The following is a 25,507-nucleotide window of genomic DNA, read 5'->3' on the forward strand; positions in this document are numbered from 1 at the left end:
AATGTAATATAAACATAATCTATGATCCACACACATAGGCTGACAGGCTGTAAAGGTCTTGCTTGGTCTCTTTCAAACTCCCAAATCAGCCACTTCAAACGCCATCACTGTACAGCCCCTTGTGCAGGCTCTGTAGCCTGACAGAAACCCCCCCACCCCCACCCCAGCGAATGCTGTGGTGACAGAGACCTCATTTATGCTTTGTGTACAGTAACCATGACACCACCCAGCTAACAATACGGGGGGCGTACAATAGATGGAGGTAATCTACACTGCCAATATAGTTCTACACAGGCTAATTGGTGTTTCTGTACATCTCTTTACTCTAAATGGCAGGTAAATATGTAACCCAGTATATAAAGGAAATCCCCAGGAACTAGGAAACGATGTTAGCTTTCTCTGCATCGCTAATCTGGTCTGTAGTCTGTGCCACCTGAAGCGCAAGGAAAATCTTAGCAGCCTGGTCAAACTAAGCTGGGGGGGGGCGGCGTGAACTCACCCTCTGCACCCGGCGCAGTTTGGCTCCAGCCAGCGCGGCAGCCAGTCCAGAGGGGGCCCCCTCACCGTGACCCCCAGGCCCTCCGCCAGCCGGCAGCGGGGGCGGGAGCGGAGGTGCCCCGGTGGAGGGCGGAGGGGGGCCAGGTGGGGGCGGAGGGGGTGGGGGCCCCCCTGAGGGCACGGGTGCCGGTGCCACTGCAGGGGGGGCAGCGGAGAGGGAGGACGGGTGTCCTGCTGGGATGGGGGGACCTGCACAGAAAGAGCAGCACTTTGTGAAGGGTGGGTCTCAGTGCCAGGCCCCCTAAAGGGAAAAGAGGGAGGGGCTTAATGAGGAGGAGCGTTCATATGCATATGAAGCATGCCACAGCCAAACCGTATGGGACATGGAAGCCATGCTGTAGGGCTTGGAGTTGGGATACCGCCTCTGCACCCCAAATATGTGTCAGTCACAGGAAAGCGGAAAACAAGCAGATGTTTCTGTACAAATTGATGCACAGCCTGTTTTTTGGTATATTTATGTTCACATTTATAAATTTCCAAAGGTTTCAGCAGTAAGGTCCCGTGCTCATTGGAAGTGTTCATGTCTAAGTTCTACGTCACCGGTGCCCGAATAAACACCTACATTTTTTTCTAAACAACAGTGTTGGGATGTGACAAAATACGGCAAAATCTGGCCACCTTCCTGACCGACGTCACATGTCGCAGCACCTGCTGTTGCCAGAGACCTCTTTTGAAAATACAGCTGGTGACAAAACAGATCTTCAGCTCAGTTTCCCCAATGATATGTAGGAAATAAGCAGGAGGATAAGAATTCAAATGTCTCCGTTTTTCACATGAGAACTGAGGTTAGAAAAGCTTTCTCACCTGGATCTAAAAAACAGATCCCCGCAGAGTCCTACAGAAGTCTCACTTTACTCCCGATATCTCAGCACTCCTTGAAATGAGTCTGTAAACCTCAAAGAAGTCTTCTGACTGATCACATATCTAAGCCTAAATTCTTGATAAACTGGCTCTCTTGCATTTCTTTCCTGTTAATCCCAAAGTATCTTTATGAGAGAAATATTGCTTTTTGCAGTAAAATCTTCCTGTGTTCATTTTCCCTGTGGAATGTGTATTGGAAATACAGGTCTTGTTAGTAGCTGGTGTGTGAGGCTCAGTATGCCACTGCAGAGTCACACTCGTATGCGGGGGGGGCACCTCTGACCCATCCTGCCCCACAAAGCTCCGGTTTACTTACCGGAGTTGGGCACAGCAGCCTGAGAGGCAGGAGAGGGGCTCTTCTTGGGCAAGGCCACCCCAATATAAGAGGGGGGTGAGGAGCTGAAGGGGGGCATGACCTGGTACTGGATCTGCTGAGGGGGGAAGGAGGACGTGTACTGGGACTGGGGGGAGGGACCCTGAGATGGGTGGCCGGCCATGGGGGGGCAGGACAAGGCTTTGCAGCAGGGGACAAAGACACTTTCAGGGCTCTTGTAGATGGTAGCGAAGGGGAGTGGGGACTTCTGGGATTGGTAATAGTCCTCCATGTTGCCATTGGAGGCAAGGTCAGTGGGAGGGGCTTTGCCACGGCCGTTTTGGAGGGGAGACAAGGTTTGGGTCACAGGGATGACTGGCTGAGGGCACACCTGCTTGACGGTCAGTGCCGTCGTTACTGGGGGCGAAGATGCCAGAGGGGTGAAGGTACGAGGGGAGGACCAGCCGTGTTTGGCATGTCGAGGGGTTATGGGAGGGGAGAGCGGATCTGCCGCACCTGCCGGGCCGCCGAGCCCAGCCCAGGCTGCACCGGGTGGAAAGCCGACATCAGCGAGGTGGAGAGCTGCGATAGTTGGGCTACCCGCTGGGGGGGGTCAGTCTCCCTGTCCTGAGGCGAGGCTGAGGAGGAGCGGGACACAGAAGGGGAGGAGGCGACCTTGGCAAAAGAGGGAGCCTGCAGGGTGCTGGGCTTGTGGTGCTGATAATCAGGAGGGGGCGTGTCAGATGAGCAGGGGGAGGGGGACACCTTAAAGTGCAGCGTGGAGACTAGGGGGACACAGAGGAGTGGGTGATAGAGAAAGACAGCGAGAGAGGGGACACTGAGAATGAAGACAGCAAAGGAGAAGGAAATAGACGGGCACCAGCACACGTGGAATGCCATGTGGGAGGCACTGTTCGGCATGCAGTGGCTCCAGTGAGGCTGTGCCAAGCCGGCTGTCGGCACACTGAAGTGAAACTAAGTCTGGCACAGATCGCTCTGTCACGTTTGGATCCCCACGTGGATAGCATCCACACCAATGTGAGTAATGTGGAGCAAGCGGAAGTCGCTCTTCCTCCTGCTCTGCCTTTCCCGCTGCTTGCACGCTCGCGGGCCTCACCTGAGGCAGACGTCCGCCGCTCCCTCTCGAGCTGCACCTGCATCTGCTGCTGCTGCTCCATCATCTGCCTGCGGACAGTGAGAGAGACGCTTCAGCGTCCCGTACGCCACGGTGGCCCCGACGGGCCGCCAGCAGAACCTCAGTGGACCCCCCCAGCTGCTCTGGGTGAGGGATCTGTGTCAGGACGGCTGCTGCAGGGGCAGCCAGATGCTGGTCCGCTTAGCCCTTAGACCACAAGCTTTCCTCTCTTGTATGTCATTTTCGAGAAAAAAGCATCTGCTAAATAAACGTTAATTCCTAGCCACAGGTGCCAGGACTGATGGCACGATTTCCAGTTCCAGACTGTTTTTGATGGATCTAATGAAGAACTGCTGCACTGCTTCCACCAGACCACAACCGATGAGTCTCTCTCAGATTCGTGTAGCTGACACGCCTGGTTTAAGGACAAATAAAGGCCATTCTGTCTAGTTTTTGAACAGGATGGCTGGCTGTAAAAAATACACAGACAATAGAAAGAAGGACAGCAAATGGAATTCTTCAGCTGTGTCACGGTTGCCCAGAACACCAGCTGCCAGCTCAGGGTCACACCACATATTAGAGACCTTTAATGTAGTAACTCCACTCACCACTAGATGGAGGCCCTGTGCCAGGTCTCAATCGTGGCCACGTGGGATCATAGCAATGTGGGACTGGGTGACTATGACTGCCAAATTTCTAAAGCATTTGGGACCAGATGAGAATTTTTCCAACTCTGCCACAAAGCATTTCCGTTTATAGTTTTAACCTATGAAAAACTTTTCAATCTTTCAAATAAAATTACTGCCATACAGGGCATGCCTTTATCCAGGCTGACATTGATCTTTATTGAAGTTGATCTTCTTTCTTGACTCATCTTCAACTGAAGCCATGTATGATCAGAGTGGTCAGATTTGAGAGTAAAGCACTTTCTAACTGGTGTTCGCCGTTTCTTTTTGTGAGCAGATGGGCGTTTGCGTCACGGCTGTTTACATGCTCTGTTTCACCTCTGATAACCCGGATTTTATTGCACAGATTCTCTCTTGTTGTACCAGACTAACATGATTTTGTAGATCTGCTCCAGGCAGGATGGAGGATGGAATCAGTTTGACGCAGGGGGGCAGTGTAAGGAATGGGGACTTCGCTTAGGCACGAGGGTGGAATGGGTTTACAAACCGATAGGCGAGAAACCAAAAGGGCTCCTTTTTCTGGCGGAAGCCCAAGAGGACACAGAGCAGAAAGTGAAATGAGCTTGGGAACTTGCGAGGGGCTCCAGGTGGGCATGGGATCCAAATCCATCTCGGTCTGTGTTCATGGTCCAAAGAAATAAACAGAGGCCAGGTTTACATCAACACTAACAAGGTGCAGCTGAATGAATCAGCTGGTCACCTGACTTCACCCCGCCCCCTACATCCTGCCCCAGCGTCTGACGGATCTCTCTAAAAACCAATCAGTGATTAGGACAAAAGTAGAGGTATTTTGTTTTCTAACCAGGGATGGTGGAGGCCCATGTAGTGGCCTAGGCAACCTCAACCTTCACACAATACAACACAACAAAGGTGTAGGACTGTAAGATTAATTTAAAAAGCAGAGCTGTCAAAGTAAAGACGTTAACACATTATTGTTAATCTTAAAGCCACAATGCTGCATTATTTCTTTTCTTGCATTAACTTTAATTGCATTAATTTTGATATGGCAAATCCTGGGATTGGTGTCAGTGTCTTAGGCCATAGGCAAGATGAATGCGCGCGTGTGTGTGTGTGTGTGTGTGTGTGTGTGTGTGTGTCTTGTGCTAACCCTGAACCTGGAGCTGAAACTGTTTGGGAAGATAATCAGAGCTCAGTGCTACAGGGGAAGATAACGGGAAAGCAGTGAGAAATATGGAGTGGAGACAAACAGCCTGACGTTCTCATGTGTTTGCTAAATTGACCTGTTTTGAGGATCACATGGTCTAATGAACATGTTACAGTATAGATTAATGGACCAAATATATAATGAGATATGTTAGTTTAGTTGCTTTATTGCGTAGTTTGATTTGCTTGATTGCATAGTATTGTTCAACATGGGGACATGATGTAAGGGGTCAGCAAGGGTGGAGGGGAAATGGTGGCGACTGGCTGACTGGCCATGAGCCTAAAAGGATGCAGAGACGCACAAGATCATCACCTTTGAGGTCATTGTGCACTTTGCTCACGCACAAGAGCCCCTGACTTCACCAACGGGGCAGAATATTGCCTTTTAAGGGGAGTTTCAGAAATACGCAAAACCTGAGCATTTTCTTTGTTCGGGGGTTTGCTTCTTTTCAATGGGGATACTCTGTTTCTCCGCTGTCAACTCTGGCCGCACCGTTCCTTAATAAAGAAATTTCATCTTGCTCAAGTTTTGTCAGGCAACTTTACTTCATGCCTGGTGCTGAACAGAATTTCGAGAAGAGAAAAGTGAGTACAGGGTTTTTACTTCCACAGTAATTGCTGTAGCTGTTCTGTGCCGGTGCTGCAGAGGGCGCTAGTACTACTAGAGGTGCCCCCACATCACAGAGGTGTCATGTGGCGACACCATAGAGTGTGCGAGGACTTCTAGGGGCGCCAGCATAGCCTGTCAGTTTCACTCTGTCTCAGAAGATGCATGGCACGTGCTAATTGGCTGGCTAAGTCAAAACCCGTCAGAAGATGGCGTCTAAGGTGTTTACCAGCCCCGGTTCCTAGCGTTAAGCGTTAAGTCGTTTTGTCACGGTGCTGTAATCACTGTACTGTTTTCTGCCCTTCATTGTTCCATCTTTTAGTAATTGATGTAGTTTTCAAGCTACATTTAATCTACTAATAAATTATTCTTGCCAGGATTTTATCGCACATCCTGATATGGGTAGCTATGGGTATCTCACCTTCTCTGGTTCTCCGTGTCGTCTGCGGTGGGCCCGTTCTGGGCAGGACGCTGGACAGCTGGACCTGAAGCACAGAAATAGCATTGTTATAGAGGACCCTAATCAGCCTTTAACTGGAGCTGATCTCACATGTAGACATGAAGGATTATTACACGGCACATATGAAGAAATATGATCAAACACTTATGAAGAAGCATGATGAAAGACACTAGCAGATAAATGTCTGAAGAACTATGATCAAATACACTTACAGGCATACACCAGCAAAGAATTTATCATTGCTAAGCACCAAAGAACATCAAGTGTCACAAAATCATTTTATTTAACGGTGTAACGCACAGTCTATTTTCTCTGTCCAGGGTACTCTGTCTCCTCCTATACGGTTAGTGTGAGTGGGCGGGGCCAAAAGTCCATTCTGCGGTGACAGCAGCAGGATGACATCACGGCTGTGCTGTTGCCATGCAGACGTAACACGAATCTGCTCTCCTCCTACCCAAGCCGCTATGATGCCACTAACTCAGAGCACACCCCACACAGGCCTTTAACAGCAGCACCAAAGCTTAAGTACAGTGGCCTGTACAGTGAAGCGGGGTTACTGGCTTATCGGGGCAACTTGTCGGATTTAAGGTAGTCTGGGCAAAATGTAAGTGAACGAATATGAAGTCCATTTAAACTGTGGTAACTTAAATCCGACAGTTACTCCGATAAGCCAGTAACATCGCTTCACAGTACAGGCCGCCGGTCTTCCAAATCAAAACCCATTCTTTAGGCCATATGATTACTGTTGTTTAAACACTATTTCACATGTTTTCGACTTTCAAAGACAGAATCAAAGTTATGACCCAGTAATGAAATAACAAATTAGTGTCACATTAGTAAGTGTGATTTTACTACAGTCAGAACAGTATTAAAATGAGCACCTGCACTTGTGTTTGCACAGGTGAAACCCCCCCCCCCCCCCCCCCGCTACACACACACACACACACACACACACACACACACACACACACCCTTGCCCAGTTCGGACACTGATCTGTTGCCTGGGTCACCTAGGGGTGAGCTATCTCTATCCCCCCGCAACACCCAGCACCAAAAAACAGCACCTTTCTCATGACATGACCGAAACGCTGGCCTGTTCTTGCAAACAGAAAATCATGTGGAGGCCGCTCCATAAATAAACAACACAGACGCGCTCGAGAGGCTCAGCTGCCATTTGACTCGACATCAGAACGGGGAAGACGCCTGGAGGAGTAACCGGGCCGGGTGGTTCTGGCGTGTGAGAAACAGCCGTCCTCCTGGGATTGTCACACACTACAGTGTTAGGAGTTTACAGACAATGATGTGATAAACAGAAACACATCTCTTCAGCGGCAGTTCGGTGACTGAAAACATCTTATTAATAGCAGATGTCTGAGGAGAATGGGCAGACTCACTAAAGGTAACAGGAAGGCCACAGGTTAAAAAATAACTCAGAACAACAACAGCGTGCAGAAAAGCGACTGCAAACACAACTTAAACTCGGAGACGAGTCCTACCCGGTGCTGCGTAAAAAGTGGCCCTGGGGTTTTCATTGCGAGGGTCTTGATGTAAAACCACCATAAGCATGCCTTTGCCGTAAGAGTACAGATAGCATTAGGTGCAGACCGCTTGGGCCAGGACAGCCAGGCATTCCCGCTGAGTTTTCCCAGCATGCCTCTGGGTCCGTTGCTGCCTCCATGGTCGTGGTGGGAAACTTTACAGCCAGAGTGTGCAGTGAGCCGCAAGGGCTGTGAAAAGGAAGTTTATTAGAGGCTAAAGGGTGCCTTTCTCAGAATCAGGCTGAACAGAATAAGGGCCTCACTGACTTCCAGGACCTCCAGCCCTTCAGGGTGTACGATCGTGCAATCAGCTCACCACCAGGTCGGGTTAGTAACCAACTCCGTCAAGCAAATCGCTTGATGCAGAGATGCACCAGAATTTTCCAAAAATGACCTTACCCTCTGTCCCTCACTGAATCAATTCTCGACAAAATACTTTCGCACTGGGACATTTGCACAATAATATTATGTGAAATATATCAGTGGTTCTACACAAAAGGGCACGGACGTTTTCCTGAGGCACAGGAGCACATGGAAGTCTGGACGTACCAAGAGAACAGCGCTGCACATGGGGGAGCGTGTACCAGGTAAGGCGGCCACCCTAATCCATGTCAGGAGGGACGCTATGAGCTACGACGGGATTTGCAAACTACCTTTTCGCCCATTTCAATTAAAAGGGCTTGGATTTCATGTTAGTCCTGAGTTCTTGCTGTGTGCTGACTAGTCAGTGTCATACAATCATGTGTCACTAATTTTAATCTTTCGGTTAAGGAAACAAACCAGTGTACAAGATGAACCAAACAATTTAGCTGAACACAGGAGCCTTTCAGGTTTAAAGTAGCTTTGTAAAGCCTGAAGTTAGCGCCCAAAGGCGCTATGGATTTCTGTTAGACAAGACACAGCATGGGCCGTATTCCCGCAGGCCTGTGGCAGGTCCGGGTCCACGTCACCGCGACGGGACAGCGAGCCCGTCTGCAATGCGAGAGCGTCAGTGACGCATGAACAGCGTGCTGCCTTCATGTGGTGAGGACGAGTGAAAGTCGATGCAGCCGCACGGGGCAGCAATGCAGAAATGCACGCTCCCGGCTGCGCGCCTTGACGTCCGCAGGCAGACGTGCGCATACACACCAGCACGAACAGATGGCAGATACATGTTCTTTTTTTGGAGCTGCCTCAGCTCATCTCTCAAAAGTGGATTTGATAATTTGCCTGGGATTCTTGATCAAATCCTGAAGATGAATTGCAGTTGGACTCTAGACCCTGATACTTCCACTTGACCTTTAAATTTACAGAAAAAAGGGACAATCTACGCGAGTTACCTTACTTAAAAAGAGTGTCCTCAGTTTGTGAATTATTCAGATTTAATAAGGTGTGAAGATGAATTGTTACAATAATATTTCTGATCAGCCATCCCATCAGGTACTACTGGCAGCATGTGATCACACACAAGAGAGGGGGTATCTCTCAGTATTCATACTTGACCATACTCGTGTTCTCGTTTAACCATTTTACATCATCTTCCACGGCTGAAGACCAGTTTCAAAACTGTAGAACAGAGGTACAGAGGACAGTAAAAATCCCCAGATGTTCTTTCTGCCACACCCCAAATATCATGGATACATTGGTTTCATCCTCGCCAAACGAGACCAATCCCATGATTCAATGCGGCCCACATACATTCTTGGGAGGCAAGTTCTGGTGACCAGTCCTGCCCAAACCGCAAATACAATCTTCGCGTTCTTGGTACTGAGTAACACGCAGGGTTAGCTTCTTCAGCTCAGTCACTCCCAAACAGAATCAAGCCAGTCATCCGGCCAAGATGCCTTTTAGCTCTTCTTCCCAGTGTCATTACACATGTCAGGCATCACCAGGCCAGTCTGAAGGGTCCTGTGGTTATGAAAACAACCAAGCCTGTCTGAGTCTCCCTTAAGATACGGATGAATAAATCTCCACTTGCTGACTGGAGACTGCTGATGGATGCCGGGCAAAGGCAGACTGGCTACGCTCAGGTGGCACTGGATCACACAAGGTGGTAGAAGCTCTTCCTTAATTGTGGCTGTTACTTAAATTTCAGCTTTGGGAACAAAGCGTGAACAGAGCGGAGACCCAGCTCGTGTGTCCGCTGGACAAAGGTGCCCCATCGGCTCAAATTTACCACCATACATGTGCTGTCATGTCAGCAGCAGCACTGCAGCCAAATTAAGGAGAACTTACAGTATATGTGTTAAACCTTCACTCATAAAAACCAATAGGAAATCATACATGATCTTCACACACATGAAACAAAACTAGGTGAAAAGACACACGAAACACAAATAACCATAAAGCTGCAATTACGAAGGATTTAAGTTAGTTAGTTGAGCAGATAAGCTTGGTTTCTTGTATTTCACCTCTTTTTCAGATCAGCCCTTTGCAGCTCCTGGAGATCAGGAAACTGCAAGCCCCTACCTCAGGACCTGGGTTAGACAGGAGGAAGCCGAGGGCTCAGACAACCGTGAAGTAACAGATAACAGAAAGTCTGAAGCACCCTGGAAACCTTTAACGCCCAATGGTCCCGTTTCTGAGCCGTTTCGGGGACTGAGAGACACACAGCTGGAGAGGAATGGCGGAGTGGTACCTACAGGACATCCGGCAGAGGAAGAATCGGCTGAGGTGGCAGATGCACACGCACTGGCAAATCCAGTCCCGGCAGAGCATAGCGTGCGGGCTGCTCTTCCTCCTCCTCCTCCCCCCTTTTCCCGCTGGGCCCTCTGGGTCTTTGGCCTCGCCCACCTTGGGGATGGGGGGATTAATTATCGGGTTCCCCTATCGCCTGTCAGTAACCCACACTGCCACTGCAGCCAGGTACCATGTGCCGGGGCCTGAATATTTTATGATACCCCCCCCCCCCCCAAATCCTTAGTCCATCCCCACCAGCCAAACCACTTCTCCCCTTCCTAGTCTGGACAACCCTCTATAGCTAAGAATAGACATTAAACAAAAGCTGCATTGTAATATACATGATTTGATGTCTCTACTTTGTTACAGCAGCACAAATTGTGCAGATAAACATGACAATCTTGTTCAATTAGGGAGCAAAAGTGAAACAGCAAAAACCGACATAAGTCATTAAAACATGTTCTGCTGCTTCAGTTCCACACTCAGACCAACCATAGAGTGCACACATGCTATTTTAATGCCATTTATGTGGAATTCTGGCTTTGAGACTTTAATTAATGGGTTTTACCTATTTATCTGGTATGATGGCCTTTACTAATAGCAGATAGACATGAAGAGACAGTCAGTAAACTTGACCCATGAATAATAATTATATGATGATTATTAACTGGTTTTCTCCACTCCTTTAAACAGACGCCTTTGAGGGGTGTGGCTTTATGGTGTGGGTGACGCTGTCCTACCCTGTATCTGTAAGCAGACTTTGAGGGGGGGGATTCATGGTGTGGGTGGTGCTGTCCTACCCTGTATCTGTAAGCAGACTTTGTGGGGGGGATTTATGGTGTGGGTGGTGCTGTCCTACCTTATATCTGTAAGCAGACTTTGAGGGGTGTAGTTTTAGATTGTGGGTGGTGCTGTCCTACCCTGTATCTGTAAGCAGACTTTGAGGGGGGGATTTATGGTGTGGGTGGTGCTGTCCTACCCTGTATCTGTAAGCAGACTTTGAGGGGGGGATTTATGGTGTGGGTGGTGCTGTCCTAGTCCCACTTGGTGGACCAGAGGGTAGATACTGAAGTCTATTCTGAGTTATGCTTTTAAAAGTGACATCAGTTTGAAAACTTATTGCCGATCAAAATAGTGACCAATAACCTTTCTGGTCCACTGTAACATTAGAGTACCTCTAACGTGTTATTTCTGGGTGAGGGGGTGCTTAAAGCACGAAGGGCATCCTGAAATGAATGCTGCTCTTCAAAGAGAGTCAAAAGCACTTCTACAGATGAAATATTTCTATAGGATTGAATGAACAACCATGAAAAATAAACAAACATCGGTAGTCAGTATTTTCGATTATTAATAAAAAACGGAAAGTTCCCATTGTGACCACTGCTAATTTTGTGAATTATACTTTAAAAATTGTGCTAACAACAGAAGAGTGGGGGCAGCGCCTGAGGATGGGATTTCTACAATGGCTACAGCAGCTGCACCTGCGTCAAGCCGCCATGTTTGAACTGCAGCCATTAAAAAAAAATCTGCAGTTAAACATAACTGTCCTCTAAGCAACTCTAATATCAATTGCTAGAAATGGCTACATGAAAGTATGCCTGATGTGCGATATCCAAGTATGTTTGTACACAGCCACGAGGTTGCCTTAAAATACCTACCGTGGTATAATACAGTTTGTAAGGGATTCCTAGACGTTAGCATCAGCTAAGTGGCCACCGATGCGAAGACTGTGGTAACAGAATCCTTGTTAGCAGCTGACTAAAAACCCGTTAATAGGGCAGCAGGGGGGCCACTGTTAAGCAGAGTAATGAATCCTAGGCTTACACAATCTCATTACCCCCCCCCCCCCCCCCCCCCCCCCACACACACACACACACACACAAGTTGCATCCACCCATGTGGCAGCAGCACAGTCCCATCCCTGTTCCCTGAGTACCAGATGTAGCCTCCACACAAAATGGTACAGCAGCCATTGTGGCGGGAGAATGAGAGAAAGAGGAGTGATGGGGAGCCATTCATTCTGTAGGAGGACTGGCCTGACAGAGGGCTTATCTGCTGTAATAGGTATCCATCATAATGAACTACCACAAATTTCATACTTAGTCAACCAACAAAGCATCAATATTACAGCATGTTTTGTTACCGTTAAACCTTAAGAGATCATTAAGATCTCTGCTACTGTCCTGGTCATGTGAACTGCAAACTCCCCTGATGTTGTAAAATTAGCCGGATGCTTTGTGATGGCCGAGCACAGGCCCTGTACTCACTGGAATGCACAGAAGGCCTAGCCAAACAGCTAATACCAGCAGTTTTTTATTAGCTTGGCCCATCAGAGCTGCCCCCAGCAGAGATTCATACTAAGAAGGCTGCCAGTAAAAACACTCATCGGTTTCCTCATAACTGCAACACCCAGCTGATGACCAGCAGATGGCGCACGGTAGCCGAGGGCCCAGGAAGCGAAAAACTGCAGTGGACAGCAAAAACACGGGACGAGAGGCTGCTGAAACAGCAGGACGGCCAAAGCCTTGCTGACAGTTAAAGCCCTTCATCCACAAAAGAAATAAAACAGTGTATGATGAGTGTGGTTTTTGAATGCAGACCCCTATTTGATTAATATGTAATATTATGACTAGCTTTGCCGTCTTGATCACCCCATTGGCCTTAGACACATCTTTGCCTCTCTATCTACCTCTAATCTACAACTTCCTGTCAAATAACAGTTTAACAGGCCTGCTGAGGTGTTTAAACCCCGAAATAATGCCAACACACACACCCGTGCCAGTGAAGCGAGATAAACACCTCCTGCTTCATTAGCTTTTCCTGGGGCCTCGCTGACAAGCCCGGCTCGCCTCATGCCCCAAGCACATGGGGGGTTTGAGTACCTCGCTGCCTATTTCGGTCATAAACTACAAGCAACAACAAAACCACACCCCCCCTACCCGGCCAAGCAGTGCCCCACAGAGGTTGGCGTGTAGCTACTTGAAACGCTCACCTACACGCACGCTCTCTTAATCTCATACTCACTGCTCAGGCGGATGACTGTGGAAGTGAGTTTCTTGCTTGACTCTGGGGGACTCTCTGAACTACGCATTTCACCCGCACCTTCTCCTCGGTCGACGTTTAAGGCAACCCAGGGTTGCCAGATATTTACAGGGAGCGTGAGGGTCCCCCCCCCCACCTCCACTCAGCCTCCCACCCACCAAAGCTCAAGGGTAGAAGCCCCCACCAAATTCACTTGCTCAGAACAGCGGTCATTCCTTTGCCAGTCACCCTGCCCGCCATCCTTGCATATCCACCAATCAGAGAGAGAGGCACTGAGGAGGACAACTTACGAGACACGATGGGACGGGAAGGCCCCAGACCACGAGGCTCCATGGATATTTTGGCCGAGCCCTGAACCAGTTATGGACCCAAGTGATGTCAAGGGTTGACACTGGACCCCGTCGTCAGTCTTATAAGTAGCATCAGGCTGAAACCTGACTCGCATCCTTAATGGCACGCAGCAAAAGGTGACACTGCCTTTACCCAACAAACAGAACTTCAAGCCTGTTTAGTTCATACTGCATACACCCACCCATCCATTCTACAGCTCAGTACAGGGCTGTCACGGGCCTGGAGCTTAAACAAGCACCGATCGCAAGATTGTGAATATTTATTTTTGCTTCTCAAATGGTTTGCCCTAAAATGCCCACAAGTTCAGCAACATTGTGAGGAATGAGTGATTTTAAGCAAATAGATTAATAAGAACGTCACAGAGAGACAGAGTAACAGTTAATGTTCAAAAGAGTCAGTATGGAAACAGGAAAAAGACGACAGAGTAGAGGAGACAATGAAGCTAAACTGGATCGCTTTAAGTACTGTCTTATTCAAACGAGGATCTGAAACACAAAAACATACCCGAGAACACAGGAAAGCATGCAGCACTCAGTAGGTATGCCTGCGTGCCAAGGAGCTGGTTCATTAATACACACCAGCAGAGAGGGACATACGGGAATGTGTTGGGAATGTGCTGGATGGACGTCTCACTCCCCTTCTGTTATTAAAAGACTCAGAAAGTGTCACGCCAAACACAGGAAGAGCTCTAGAAACCGTATCGCTTTCATAGAAACAGGGACAATGTGAAAATTCATACAGCACTCAAAACCCAGCAAGCCCCAGTGCTGCCTTTTGAAATGTCTGGGAGCCATACTTTCGGAGTGACACGAGGCAAACGGAACAGGCGGCGATGTAATTGAAACCGGTAAAGCGTGACTTTTTACAGCCTTCAGGAGGAATGTTCTCATTGTCTCAACAAGCCGAGACTGACGCTATGACTGTTTCCCCTCTTTTCCTAGTCCCAGATGGCGGCGCTAAGCTGCATAAGAATCCGCTGCATACAATCAACGGCATTCACGCTGGCGCATGGCGTCCAGTAGGGGGAGGTACAGTTCAGATGTAGCCACATCAACGCTCTGAATGAACGAACAGTGATGTCATACCTGATTCTCATAGGGCTGTCACACAAAAAATATTACAGATGCAGGACTGTCTGATTTGCTGGTGGAAGGTATAAATGGAAATGGCCTCTCAGATATCGAAGAAAATACGCGATTATACTAAATGGTCAAAAGTACTCAAAACTGTTTCCCATCTTTGCTTATTATTTCACATGGATCATACGGATACTGTACTCAGTTGATTCAACAAAGGGAAAGAAATCAGCAAAACAAAATATTAAATCATACGGCACGCCAACAATCAACAAAACTAAAACTTTTGTTGGGACATTGCTTAGCACTACAAAACAAAAGTTAGCAGGGGCTGAGGTAACTGAATATGCTGTAAAATAATGTCAGAGAATGAAAACCGAAGAGTCATCCAGCTGCTGAATATGAACCAAATCCAAACAAAACCTCTGTGCAGCACATAAGAACCAAATGATAAAAGGCTTTGGTAGCCTCCCTAGTAAATCCCACAATTCTCAGAGGCCTGAAAACATCTGGAAAGCAGCCCCTTCATGGTACAGAGTAGAGTGGGCACAGTGCCAACAGCTGGCGAGGTCCATAGCGAACATGGCTGCTCACCTCCTTCCTGAGTGCTCAGCACGTTGAGGGCAAAGAGCATGGCGTTGGAGAAGGTGGTGGCCTCCTCTTTGCTGGCGAAATTCAGCCCATACACCTGCCTGGCATCGCGCCATTGGTGGAAAGTGGGAGTGGCCTGGTTGTACTTCAGGCCTTTCACAATAGAGTAGTTTATCACCACCTGGGAGGGGCGGGGGGGCAAACATGCCATGTTGTGTATTACAGAGCAGATGAAAGACCGAACAAGACCAAACAGCTCTATACTAATCAGAAATGACGGCGGAAATTAATATTAACCTGTCAGTATATGGCAGTACTTGGAAGCACAAAGAAATAAAATGGAGGGCAATTTACTATTTTATTTTTATTATTATCTATTTAAAAAGTGGGCAATGTGTAGCCCGAAGTGGGCAGGCTAAGCCTCTGTGTCTGTGATCATGGGCCTTTTGAACCAGGCCTTTAACCCCCAGCTCCAGATCTCCAGAGACATTGTACACTAGCTGAGCCTGTGCTGTAACCCCCAAGCTGCTCTCATTTCCCCATGGGGATTAATAAAGTATCACTATTCTATTGTATTCTATTCTATTCTCACTACTAGAGGGGGCCGCACATGACCTCACACTTCCAGGGCTGGAAGTTCAAATCCCCCCTCCCATGTGTGAGGGGTTTGCACGACCTCCCCATGTTTCACGCCTTCCCTCTTGGTTCTCTGGTTTCTTAGGTGAGCTAAACAGCCCACTGTGTGAGTTTGTGTACTTGCCCTACAATGAGCTGGCCTGCTGTCCTGTGGAAGCTCTCCTGGGCAACTTCGAGAGCAATGCTTCATTCTGATTGCAGCTCACACATCTCTGACAATCTGATCTAGTGATTATGACAGCTGGTCCTGCGGTACAGCTGAAGCGACCCCTGGCAGTCCGCACGCCTTACCTGCTGGTCCTGCAGCTTGACACCCACCACGCGGAAGCTGTTCTGGCCGGTATTGTGGTAGATGTTGATGCGGCTGAAGCCCTGCTGTCCTGGTTTGATGGGAACCCACTTCTTGCTGCTGTCATCGTATATCATGACAGACGCTCGGGCCTGGCAGATGCTCTGCTCGCTGTTGGAGGGACAGAGTGCCGTCAGTCAGGCCATATGAACGGCAGGTTCACCACACCGGAACATCTGGAGAGCACATCACGATCGTTTTCAGGTCTTATAACAGCTGCCGTTCAAATAACTCTGTGAATATGATTAACTTTTAGTAATAACAAAAATGGCTGATCCATACATGCATGTTCAGTGAGCATGCTATACCATCGCTTTCCTAAAGCAGCACTGACGTTCTCCTACATAGATCTTCCTCACCTTTCCTGGTGTTTTTATTCTTGACCCTGTAAGGGGCTGGTTGCCCTGGCGACAAAGGCTCAGAGCTGCGGCTGGGTCACACAGAGGACCACATGGAAAGAGCCGTCACGTCTTCACTGATTAATGGATGAGTCCATTCTAATTTTAGCCGTGCAGTGTGGAAGGATGATTTAGCATCGAGATGTCTCAGTCCTAGCATCAGTCACTGTGACTGGAAGAGATGAAAGCTGTAGTAATTAGAGAAGCCTTCTCTACATCCTCCCTTCCTTGCTATGACGGTGTGGCCAGGATGCTCTTGGCACATATTCACCCAAAATGCCCTCAGCTATATGAAATTTGCTGTAGGTCATCGACTGTGTACTTCATACTAAAGCCCTGTATCCCTGCTACATCAGCGATAGTTCAGCTGCGAGCGAGATATTTCCCATGATGCTCGTGCCGGCTTTTCCAACAGCGTCAAGGTCTTGAGGTCCCTGAGCCGAACAGCTCGCGTTAAAGTTTATGGCTGCTGAATTCCTTTAGCTTTGGCTACATTACCCAGCAAAACTACTCCAAAAGTAAGACAAATAAAAGGCCAGACTCACATTCTAGAAATAAATGAATGGAAATACCGCCCCCCCTCAGCTTAGCTTGATAATCAATAAATGTGAGCCAGCATTTAGAGATAATGCAGTGGTAGACAAGTATCATAGGCTGGCTTTCTGAGGATCTGTTTTTTTCTGTACAAGGCAGAAATTTTAATTCAGTAATCCTTTGGCCTATGACACTTTACTAGGAAAATCTAGATTAATCTATGGAGGCTCCCACAATGGGACTTTAACAAGCTGCATTTTGGGTAGGGTGCGGGCAACATGGGAGAGGGTAAGTACTGTAATACAGAGGTCAACTCCATATATATCTTATGCTTGCTGGGTGGCTGCTGCTATGTTCATATTTACCCAGTCGTTGCGGCAGTGTGGTCACATGAAACATCCATGTGCTACTGTATAAACAGAGAGCAAATGAAACAGCTGTGAGCATCCACTGACAGTGCTCAGAGCCTCCAGGCTACAAAGCAAAAGGCACGCTGGCCAACAAAAGACACCAAGAGCCTTACCTCCTTTTCAGAAAGACCAAAAACCCACTGCAGGGAATGATATACACACCAGAAAATAAACATAATGATCTAAGTAAATATCTAAGGATAATGCTGCTAAAAACCATCCAAGCAGAGTTTCCCTTATTAACTGGGGAGATCTTGAGTATAATATCCCACTGGCTTATAAGAAAGAAAAACATTCCTACTGCAGGCACTGCTGTAAAGTAACAGGACCCACAGCTGGATGGTAACGGACCAACCCAGAAACCAGTGGGGCCTTCTCCCTGCCGTAAGACATGCCCCCAAGCCTAAAAATCACACCTGCAATGCCTGAGATGCCTTCAAAACGGCCACCGGGGACATATGGGGCCATAACAGAAGTCTGAGCAGAGACTCAGAGAGTCTCAGGCACACACACAAAGACAGGTTTGCCCATTTTTTGCTTGGACTGCATGACTGTTACGTGTACAACAGGTATGTAATGTTTAATTAAGCCTCCTGCACCGCATCATGATGCAGAGTTTGCCACGTAACTTGATAGGAATTTTCCATCCAAAGCAAACTAACCTGTATCTTGTTATGCAACAATCAACATTTAAAATTTAGGATGTGACACAATGCATAAAATAGTACTAAGTAACTAGGTCAGACGTGGCAGACGTATTGCAAGAGTCTTACAAGTAGCATATTACAAACACACAAGTAGCACATGACAAATACATTTCTTTAGAAAATAATCTGGCTGGGTCACTCTGAATAACATAATATGTGAGTAACAGGAATCAATGTGATTCAATACAGAGATATGCAGTGATCATGGTCAACATGCCCTTGATTATTGAAAAGCTTGCCACATATAATTCATAAAAGGAATAAAAGGCCAGGAACTGATTTTTCTGTACGTCGAATGAGAGCCTTCATTCACATACTTAACCAATCTCAGTTAGTCAAGATTGCAAAACACTGGAGAGAGAGGAAAGATTAATTAGAATGTCAATTACTTCTCATAATGATCCCAACGTAGCTTTTTAGGGTACCATCAAAAATCGAAGAAGTAAGTCATCTCGCGTTGCCCCTCCTCCTACGAGAAGGAGAATTAGTCCCCAGTGATCCCCCTGTGCAGCCGCAGGGGGTGGGAACACAGAGATCCAACCACAAGCCTGTTAAAGGCGGCCTGCGAAGTCTGGCCCGCTGCCCCCCCCCTTCCCCCGGCCCATTTTACGTCCCGCTCGGTGCAATTACAGGGCAGGGCACCGGATCCCGCTTCTGCGCCGCTTAATTACTAACCCAGAATCCCACTGAAGCTGGGAAATGGGCAGCACTCTCCCCATGGGCGCCGGCCCCAGCGTGCACCCAGTGCGGTCTCCATGCGCAGCATTTAGCAGCGACACCCAGCCCAGGCCCCCTCCCCGGGGCCCTTAAATGCAGGGCGTCAGCCTTGAAAGCAGCCCAAGCTGCCTTAAAGCGGCACCCAGCCCTCATGAGGGACATGCAAACATGCCAATGTCCAAACGCCAGGACTCTCAGGATTAACAAGGAACAATGTGCAGGGCTTCTAAGCTGGAGAAGGCCGATCATTTTGCCCCATTTCCTTTACTAAATATTTATCGTTCACTAAAAATCAACAAACTTTTATGGTGCACTAGATGATATTTAAAGGACCTACCCAGGTCCTTACATATTGTTTGTTTATTAAAACATCACAAAATTCCAGACTATGTTTCCTGTATCTATCTCACTGTGTGTTTAATTTTAACTGAAGGAAAAAGGACACTAGATAATAACAAAATCAAGCAGGATAGCCTGAAAGAATGACTGTATAAATAAAGTGGGAAATGACCCAGACCCAGATGACACCAGCAAAGGATGCATCAAGCTACACTTAGTGTTAATCCAAACACAGACACTTTCTGACATTCTTTCAGCCTTAGTTATTCAAACTGGAGCTAAGTTTAGGGATAGCCCTGGTTTGGTTTCCAAAGCCTGTCTGTGTTTGTTTAAAAGAGCCGTCTTCAAACACCAAGAATGCATCAGGTCGCATCAGGTCCAGCTCTGGGTGTCCGTACTGTTTTCACAAATGACTGATAAAAGGTCAACATTTCTAACAGAATCATTTCATCATATTCCACACATGGTTGCTATGACCCCATACAAAATTAGCAGGACAGATATACTGAAGACTAAAGCAAGAAGTAAACTATTACAAGTTACTTTCATACAAAGAATAAATCTGCCTTACCTTTTGGAGGCCATTTTCATAGTTTGTTACCACTAAATTTCGTTAAAGAGAACCAATTCTGAACAGAAGAAATGTCCTGTTGGAAAGGTCAGACAAGGTGACTGTCACGGACTGAAGTGACAGAACAAGCTGACGAAAGTTAAAAGGAGAACAGGAAACTCATTTGGGTGTCTTTGAAACTGGTGAATTGATTGAGGGGGCTAAATACTTTCCAGTGTTTTTGTTGACGGGCTGTCTTTGATAAATAAATGCATGAGTGATATCATCCAGCTGGCATAGGAGCAGCGCGCAGTCGGGCTCCCGATCGCTGCGATTACCGGTCCGACGCCGTCGATTCTGCGGCAGCCCACGGCAGCACAGCCAGCAAGATATAGAAACAAAAAACAAAAGCCCCCTGCCCCATATCGCTGCTTAACAGCAACTTCCTCATTTTCATCTTAATGAAAACACGTATGATTTCCGTGCTGCGCAAAACAAGAAATAGACAAGACACTGAGTTTCTAGGGAACACCTTGCATTAACACTTGCAAATCTATATAGAAAATCACTTTCAAACTAATATGCACAGGGTTGCTGACTGGCTGGCGTGAAATTGTGAATTCGAGTCGAGTCTGCGCACGAATTTACATGCATGTAGTTTTATTGCCTTGTAAATAGTCTGTAATGTTTGCAAATTTCCCCAACTCCTTTGAATTGATGCAGCTAATTTTAGGTTTTTAATTGAATGATATAGATTTGCAGTAAGATTTCTAGCTTGGGAGTTGGCAGCCCTGTATGAGCGTAATACCGCATCAACCAACTTCTTGTCTAATCGTTTTAAATATGATGTGATTCATTTTTGTTTAATTTGCAGGTAAAGTGATAATAGCAAAAAAAACGTACAGTTTTTAGTCAGGGGTGTTAGTAAATAATTTGGCTGGAGAGGGTGGCATGTTTGCCCGCATGATTAAGAGTTTCTCCGTGACCCGTCAAGTCATCTGATAAATATGCGCAGGTCTCGAAATAGCGCTTTATAAATACCTTCTGCTTTAGACAACCTGCGGGGAGAGGAACCACAAACGCTTAACACTTGGCAGGTTCGGTTCCCCCTTAAGAGCTGAAACAGCTTGCCGGAACAATAACTGAGGAAATGCTAAGATATCCGAATCAGCATTAATGGTGCCACTGGAAAAGGGGATGCGTATTGGGGCAATCTGGGGGAGGGGGGACTTTATGTTGCTCACTCAGGAGGAACACCTTGTTATCCAGTCAATTTCTGGTGTCTATATAGATAACTAACATAACATTAATTCGCATACGTTATAACTATGTACAATTGTTATAAACGGTTCTGCAGCTGAGGCAGGAAAAAGAACTTTCTGCTGTCTGACAGCAATTTCCAGATTAGCGTTAGTCATGATCCATGATCTTCGGGTTGAAAACAGACCCGGAGGAAGCAGCTGCAGTGAAGGAAAGACACCAGCAAGCTGTAGGTCTGCATTCCTGATGGTAATTCAAAAGCTGGTGGTGCAGAGGTGAGAAAGCAGGATAACAGGCAAACGGCTGCTGCTCTGCTCTCCATCTGGATCACATGCATCTGCACAGCTGCATGTGAAACAAAATGATGCAATCGGGGATTTTGTAGCTACAGCTGTAACTGAAATAGATTTCAGTTGCTAGATGTAAATGAAGATTTCAGTTCAACTGAGATCATACTAAACAGTAAACTATCCTGTTCTTAAAAATAACAGGCTAAAAATGGGAGCACATTGGAGATGGATGGAGGCAATGGCGGATTGACGAGTTCAGGGGCCACTAGACTGTACTTTCCATGGGCCCCTCTTCTGCCCCCTCCCCAAAATGATACAACAATTAACTTCATAGCTATAAAATATTAGTGACCATTAGATAATTTCTACAAAGTAAAAAAAAGACCCTGTATCAAATGAGAGCAGTCACATCTGAAGAACAACTAAATGACACGCTAATGTTTTCACACCAGTCGTGTGAAACAACCAGAAAACGCGAAACAAATAGCTCATTGAATAAATGCATCTCAGCAGAGGTAACCTTAAAATATTACACTCTGATCCAATGCATATCAGCTGCATCATAATGTACATTTGTGTTACTTCTTAAGGAAGAAGTGCAGCAAACTGAACGCAAGAACAAAAGAAACGCCAAACCAGGAATAAAGTGAAATAAAATGACAAAGCAGGTGAGACTGGTCTCAAGCCAGCATGAAACACACAACACGAAGAAATAGAATCTGAGCTACACACTCAGCCCACTGACCTATGCAGCAGCCTAGGAAACAGAGAAAACACACTAGGAACGAGGCATACTGAGGCAAGGAACAGGGAAGAGGACAGGATGGCCAGCGACACCTGCTGGCCAAAACGGGAAGGGTACAGGCAGGGTCGGACAGGCGCTGACCCGGACACATTTCTCATAGATAGCATAGACCATAGATAATTTTTCAGAGAGGGGCAAATTCCAAAAGAAAATAAAACAAGTTCTTACTATGAGAATGTTTTCTTCTGAGCTCACCTGGCATAAAACTCATTGATCAGACTTGTAAAATCCACTTTGCATAGGAAACAGACCTATGCATATATATGAATATACCTGAGGGTATAAAAAGAGCCCTAAAAGTAAGATACATTTAGGACTGATTCTCCCATCAATCCCATCAAACACCAACTCGCAAACTAAAAAACGGTTAATATAGGATCACTTTAAAAATGGTATTTGAATAATAATAACTATACAGCCTGTAGGGGCCCCCGATCACTCTGGCCCCCCAGGCTGCAGCCTAGGCAAGGCTGTTCATTAATGCACCCCTGGATGGATGAGTTTTGACAGGATGTGAAAAGCCGGCATAAAGGACAGCCAGGTCTATCGTTTTCGGACAGTTCCAATAACAGGCATAAGAGAGCTAGTATTGTATGTTACGGAAAATGTTTTACCAAATGTAATCTCTGAAAATGTCTAGTGGGGGTTTTACTATGCCAATGCCATGCCAGTCATTGATAAAAATCATCTACATTCATGCACATGGTTTATAAATGTGGGGGGAGGGGGGGGGGGGTAGAGAACTCTTAAACAGCTCCCACCTTGAAGCCATTTGCACTGTGATAATGTGATTGTAGGTTTGGATGTGGCCCACAGTGCGATAGGAACTTATCTGGTTCAGAATCATAGGAAGAAGGGAAAATGAGGCAGGGGACACCCTGGACAGAACGCCAGTCCCTCACATGGCATTAGGCGGGGGACACCCTGGACAGAACGCCAGTCTCTCACATGGCATTTGGCGGGGGACACCCTGGACAGAACGCCAGTCCCTCACATAGCATTAGGCGGGGGACGCCCTGGACAGAATGCCAGTCTCTCACATGGCATTTGGCGGGGGACACCCTGGACAGAACGCCAGTCCCTCACATGTCATTAGACGGGGGACACCCTGGACAGAACGCCAGTCCCTCACATGTCATTAGGCGGGGGACACCCTGGACAGAACGCCAGTCCCTCACATGGCATTAGGCGGGGGACACCCTGGACAGAACGCCAGTCCCTCACATGGCATTAGGTGGGGGACACCCTGGACAGAACGCCAGTCCCTCACATGACATTAGGCGGGGGACACCCTGGACAGAACGCCAGTCCCTCACATGTCATTAGGTGGGGGACACCCTGGACAGAACGCCAGTCCCTCACATGTCATTAGGCGGGGGACACCCTGGACAGAATGCCAGTCTCTCACATGGCATTTGGCGGGGGACACCCTGGACAGAACGCCAGTCCCTCACATAGCATTAGGCGGGGGACGCCCTGGACAGAACGCCAGTCCCTCACATGGCATTAGACGGGGGACACCCTGGACAGAACGCCAGTCTCTCACATGGTATTAGGCGGGGGACACCCTGGACAGAACGCCAGTCCCTCATATGACATTAGACGGGGGACACCCTGGACAGAACGCCAGTCTCTCACATGGCATTAGACGGGGGACACCCTGGACAGAACGCCAGTCTCTCACATGTCATTAGGCGGGGGACACCCTGGACAGAACGCCAGTCTCTCACATGGCATTAGGCGGGGGACACCCTGGACAGAACGCCAGTCCCTCACATGGCATTAGGCGGGGGACACCCTGGACAGAACGCCAGTCCCTCACATGTCATTAGGCGGGGGACACCCTGGACAGAACGCCAGTCCCTCACATGGCATTAGGTGGGGGACACCCTGGACAGAACGCCAGTCCCTCACATGTCATTAGGCGGGGGACACCCTGGACAGAACGCCAGTCCCTCACATGGCATTAGGCGGGGGACACCCTGGACAGAACGCCAGTCCCTCACATGTCATTAGGCGGGGGACACCCTGGACAGAACGCCAGTCCCTCACATGGCATTAGGTGGGGGACACCCTGGACAGAACGCCAGTCCCTCACATGTCATTAGGTGGGGGACACCCTGGACAGAACGCCAGTCCCTCACATGTCATTAGGCGGGGGACACCCTGGACAGAACGCCAGTCCCTCACATGGCATTAGGCGGGGGACACCCTGGACAGAACGCCAGTCCCTCACATGTCATTAGGCGGGGGATACCCTGGACAGAACGCCAGTCCCTCACATAGTACACATTCACAGTCACAACCACAGATTAAGGGCAATTTCAAGGCACTGATCCGCAATCAATACTGCTCAATATCTGGACTGAGGAAGAAAAGCCACATGAACACAGACAGAAGATGCAAGCATCACACACACAGAGGTGGCCAGGATACTATACTAAACTGTATATAACCCGATGCGTACGAGATTACCGTGACACACAAAGGTAAACATTCTTACTTACAGGTAATATAAGTAGCATTATGTTTGTTTTTCTGCCTGGTGGTGTAGCTGCCTTGTGTTTGCTCTTCTGTGGTATTTTTACCTATCTCTTCCCCACCCCTTAGCACGATGAAACGTACTTCCCTGTCTAAATCCAGAGCCACGTGCTTCTGTTGGCTGTTCTGACTGCAGGGACTCTCCCGTGTTTGGGAACATCTGAGGACAGGAGAGGGAAAGCGGGCCATGCTTGTAAAAAATCAAGAGGAGCGGGAAAGGCGAGGCAGAGAAAGCTGTTACCTGTTAGTGACAACATTGTGGGAAAAGGGTAGAAAGCACTTGGAAAAGGGGGGGGGGACAAAGGGCGTCCCATCAACAGCCAAGTCACCAAGCTATATTTACCCAGTCCCCCCCCCTCCATACAAGGCAGCAAGACCTGAATCAATGTATACAGCAGGCGAAGAACATGGGGGTCGTAGGGAAGGGGAGAGAATTAATTTGGCACATGTATGTGGAGAGCAACACAGGAGAGAGGACAGCAGACCCACAGAGTGTAAATAATCATTTATGGCAAGGGAGCCCAAGCCTACAAAAATTACAGGCCTCTTTAGATGGTGAAACAGCATGAACACCTGAAATATCCATCCATCCATCTTCTACCGCAACAGAGTCGTTATAACTACAGAAGGGATATCCAGACTTCACTCTCCCCAGCCACTTCGTCTGGCCCCTCTGGGGGAATCCCGAGGTGTTCCCAGGCTAGCCAAGAGACATAGTCTCTCCAGCGTGTCCTGGGTCTTCCCCGGGGCCTCCTCCCAGTGGGACATGCCCGGAACACCTCACCAGGGAGGCGTCCAGGAGGCATCCTGACCAGATGCCCAAGCCACCTCATCTGGCTCCTCTCAATGCGGAGGAGCAGTGGCTCTACTCTGAGTCCCTCCTGAATGAGGAGTCCCTCCCTCGCCCTATCTCTAAGGGAGAGCCCAGCCA

General features: G+C 47.9%; 1 protein-coding gene across 3 annotated transcripts in view; it reads right to left on the reverse strand.

Annotated features, from left to right (window-relative positions):
* Positions 1 to 25,507, reverse strand: part of evla (Enah/Vasp-like a) — a 64,778-nt gene that overhangs the window by 5,614 nt on the left and 33,657 nt on the right. The window contains exons 1-6 of one of the 3 annotated variants that reach the window (XM_048974897.1): positions 19,702 to 20,132; positions 15,968 to 16,201; positions 15,044 to 15,221; positions 5,746 to 5,809; positions 2,850 to 2,917; positions 500 to 747 (exon numbers count right to left, since the gene is read on the reverse strand). In XM_048974897.1, coding sequence (XP_048830854.1) covers positions 500 to 747; positions 2,850 to 2,917; positions 5,746 to 5,809; positions 15,044 to 15,221; positions 15,968 to 16,102 — 693 coding nt within the window. In that variant the 5' untranslated portion in view covers positions 16,103 to 16,201; positions 19,702 to 20,132. Of the gene's footprint in view, positions 1 to 499; positions 748 to 2,849; positions 2,918 to 5,745; positions 5,810 to 15,043; positions 15,222 to 15,967; positions 16,202 to 19,701; positions 20,133 to 25,507 lie in introns of those variants that run through there. The other 2 variants (XM_048974896.1, XM_048974895.1) reach the window with 2 other exon arrangements.

The sequence above is a fragment of the Brienomyrus brachyistius genome, chromosome 14 (genome assembly GCF_023856365.1).
Source record: "Brienomyrus brachyistius isolate T26 chromosome 14, BBRACH_0.4, whole genome shotgun sequence".
NCBI classification, from domain to species: Eukaryota; Metazoa; Chordata; class Actinopteri; order Osteoglossiformes; family Mormyridae; genus Brienomyrus; species Brienomyrus brachyistius.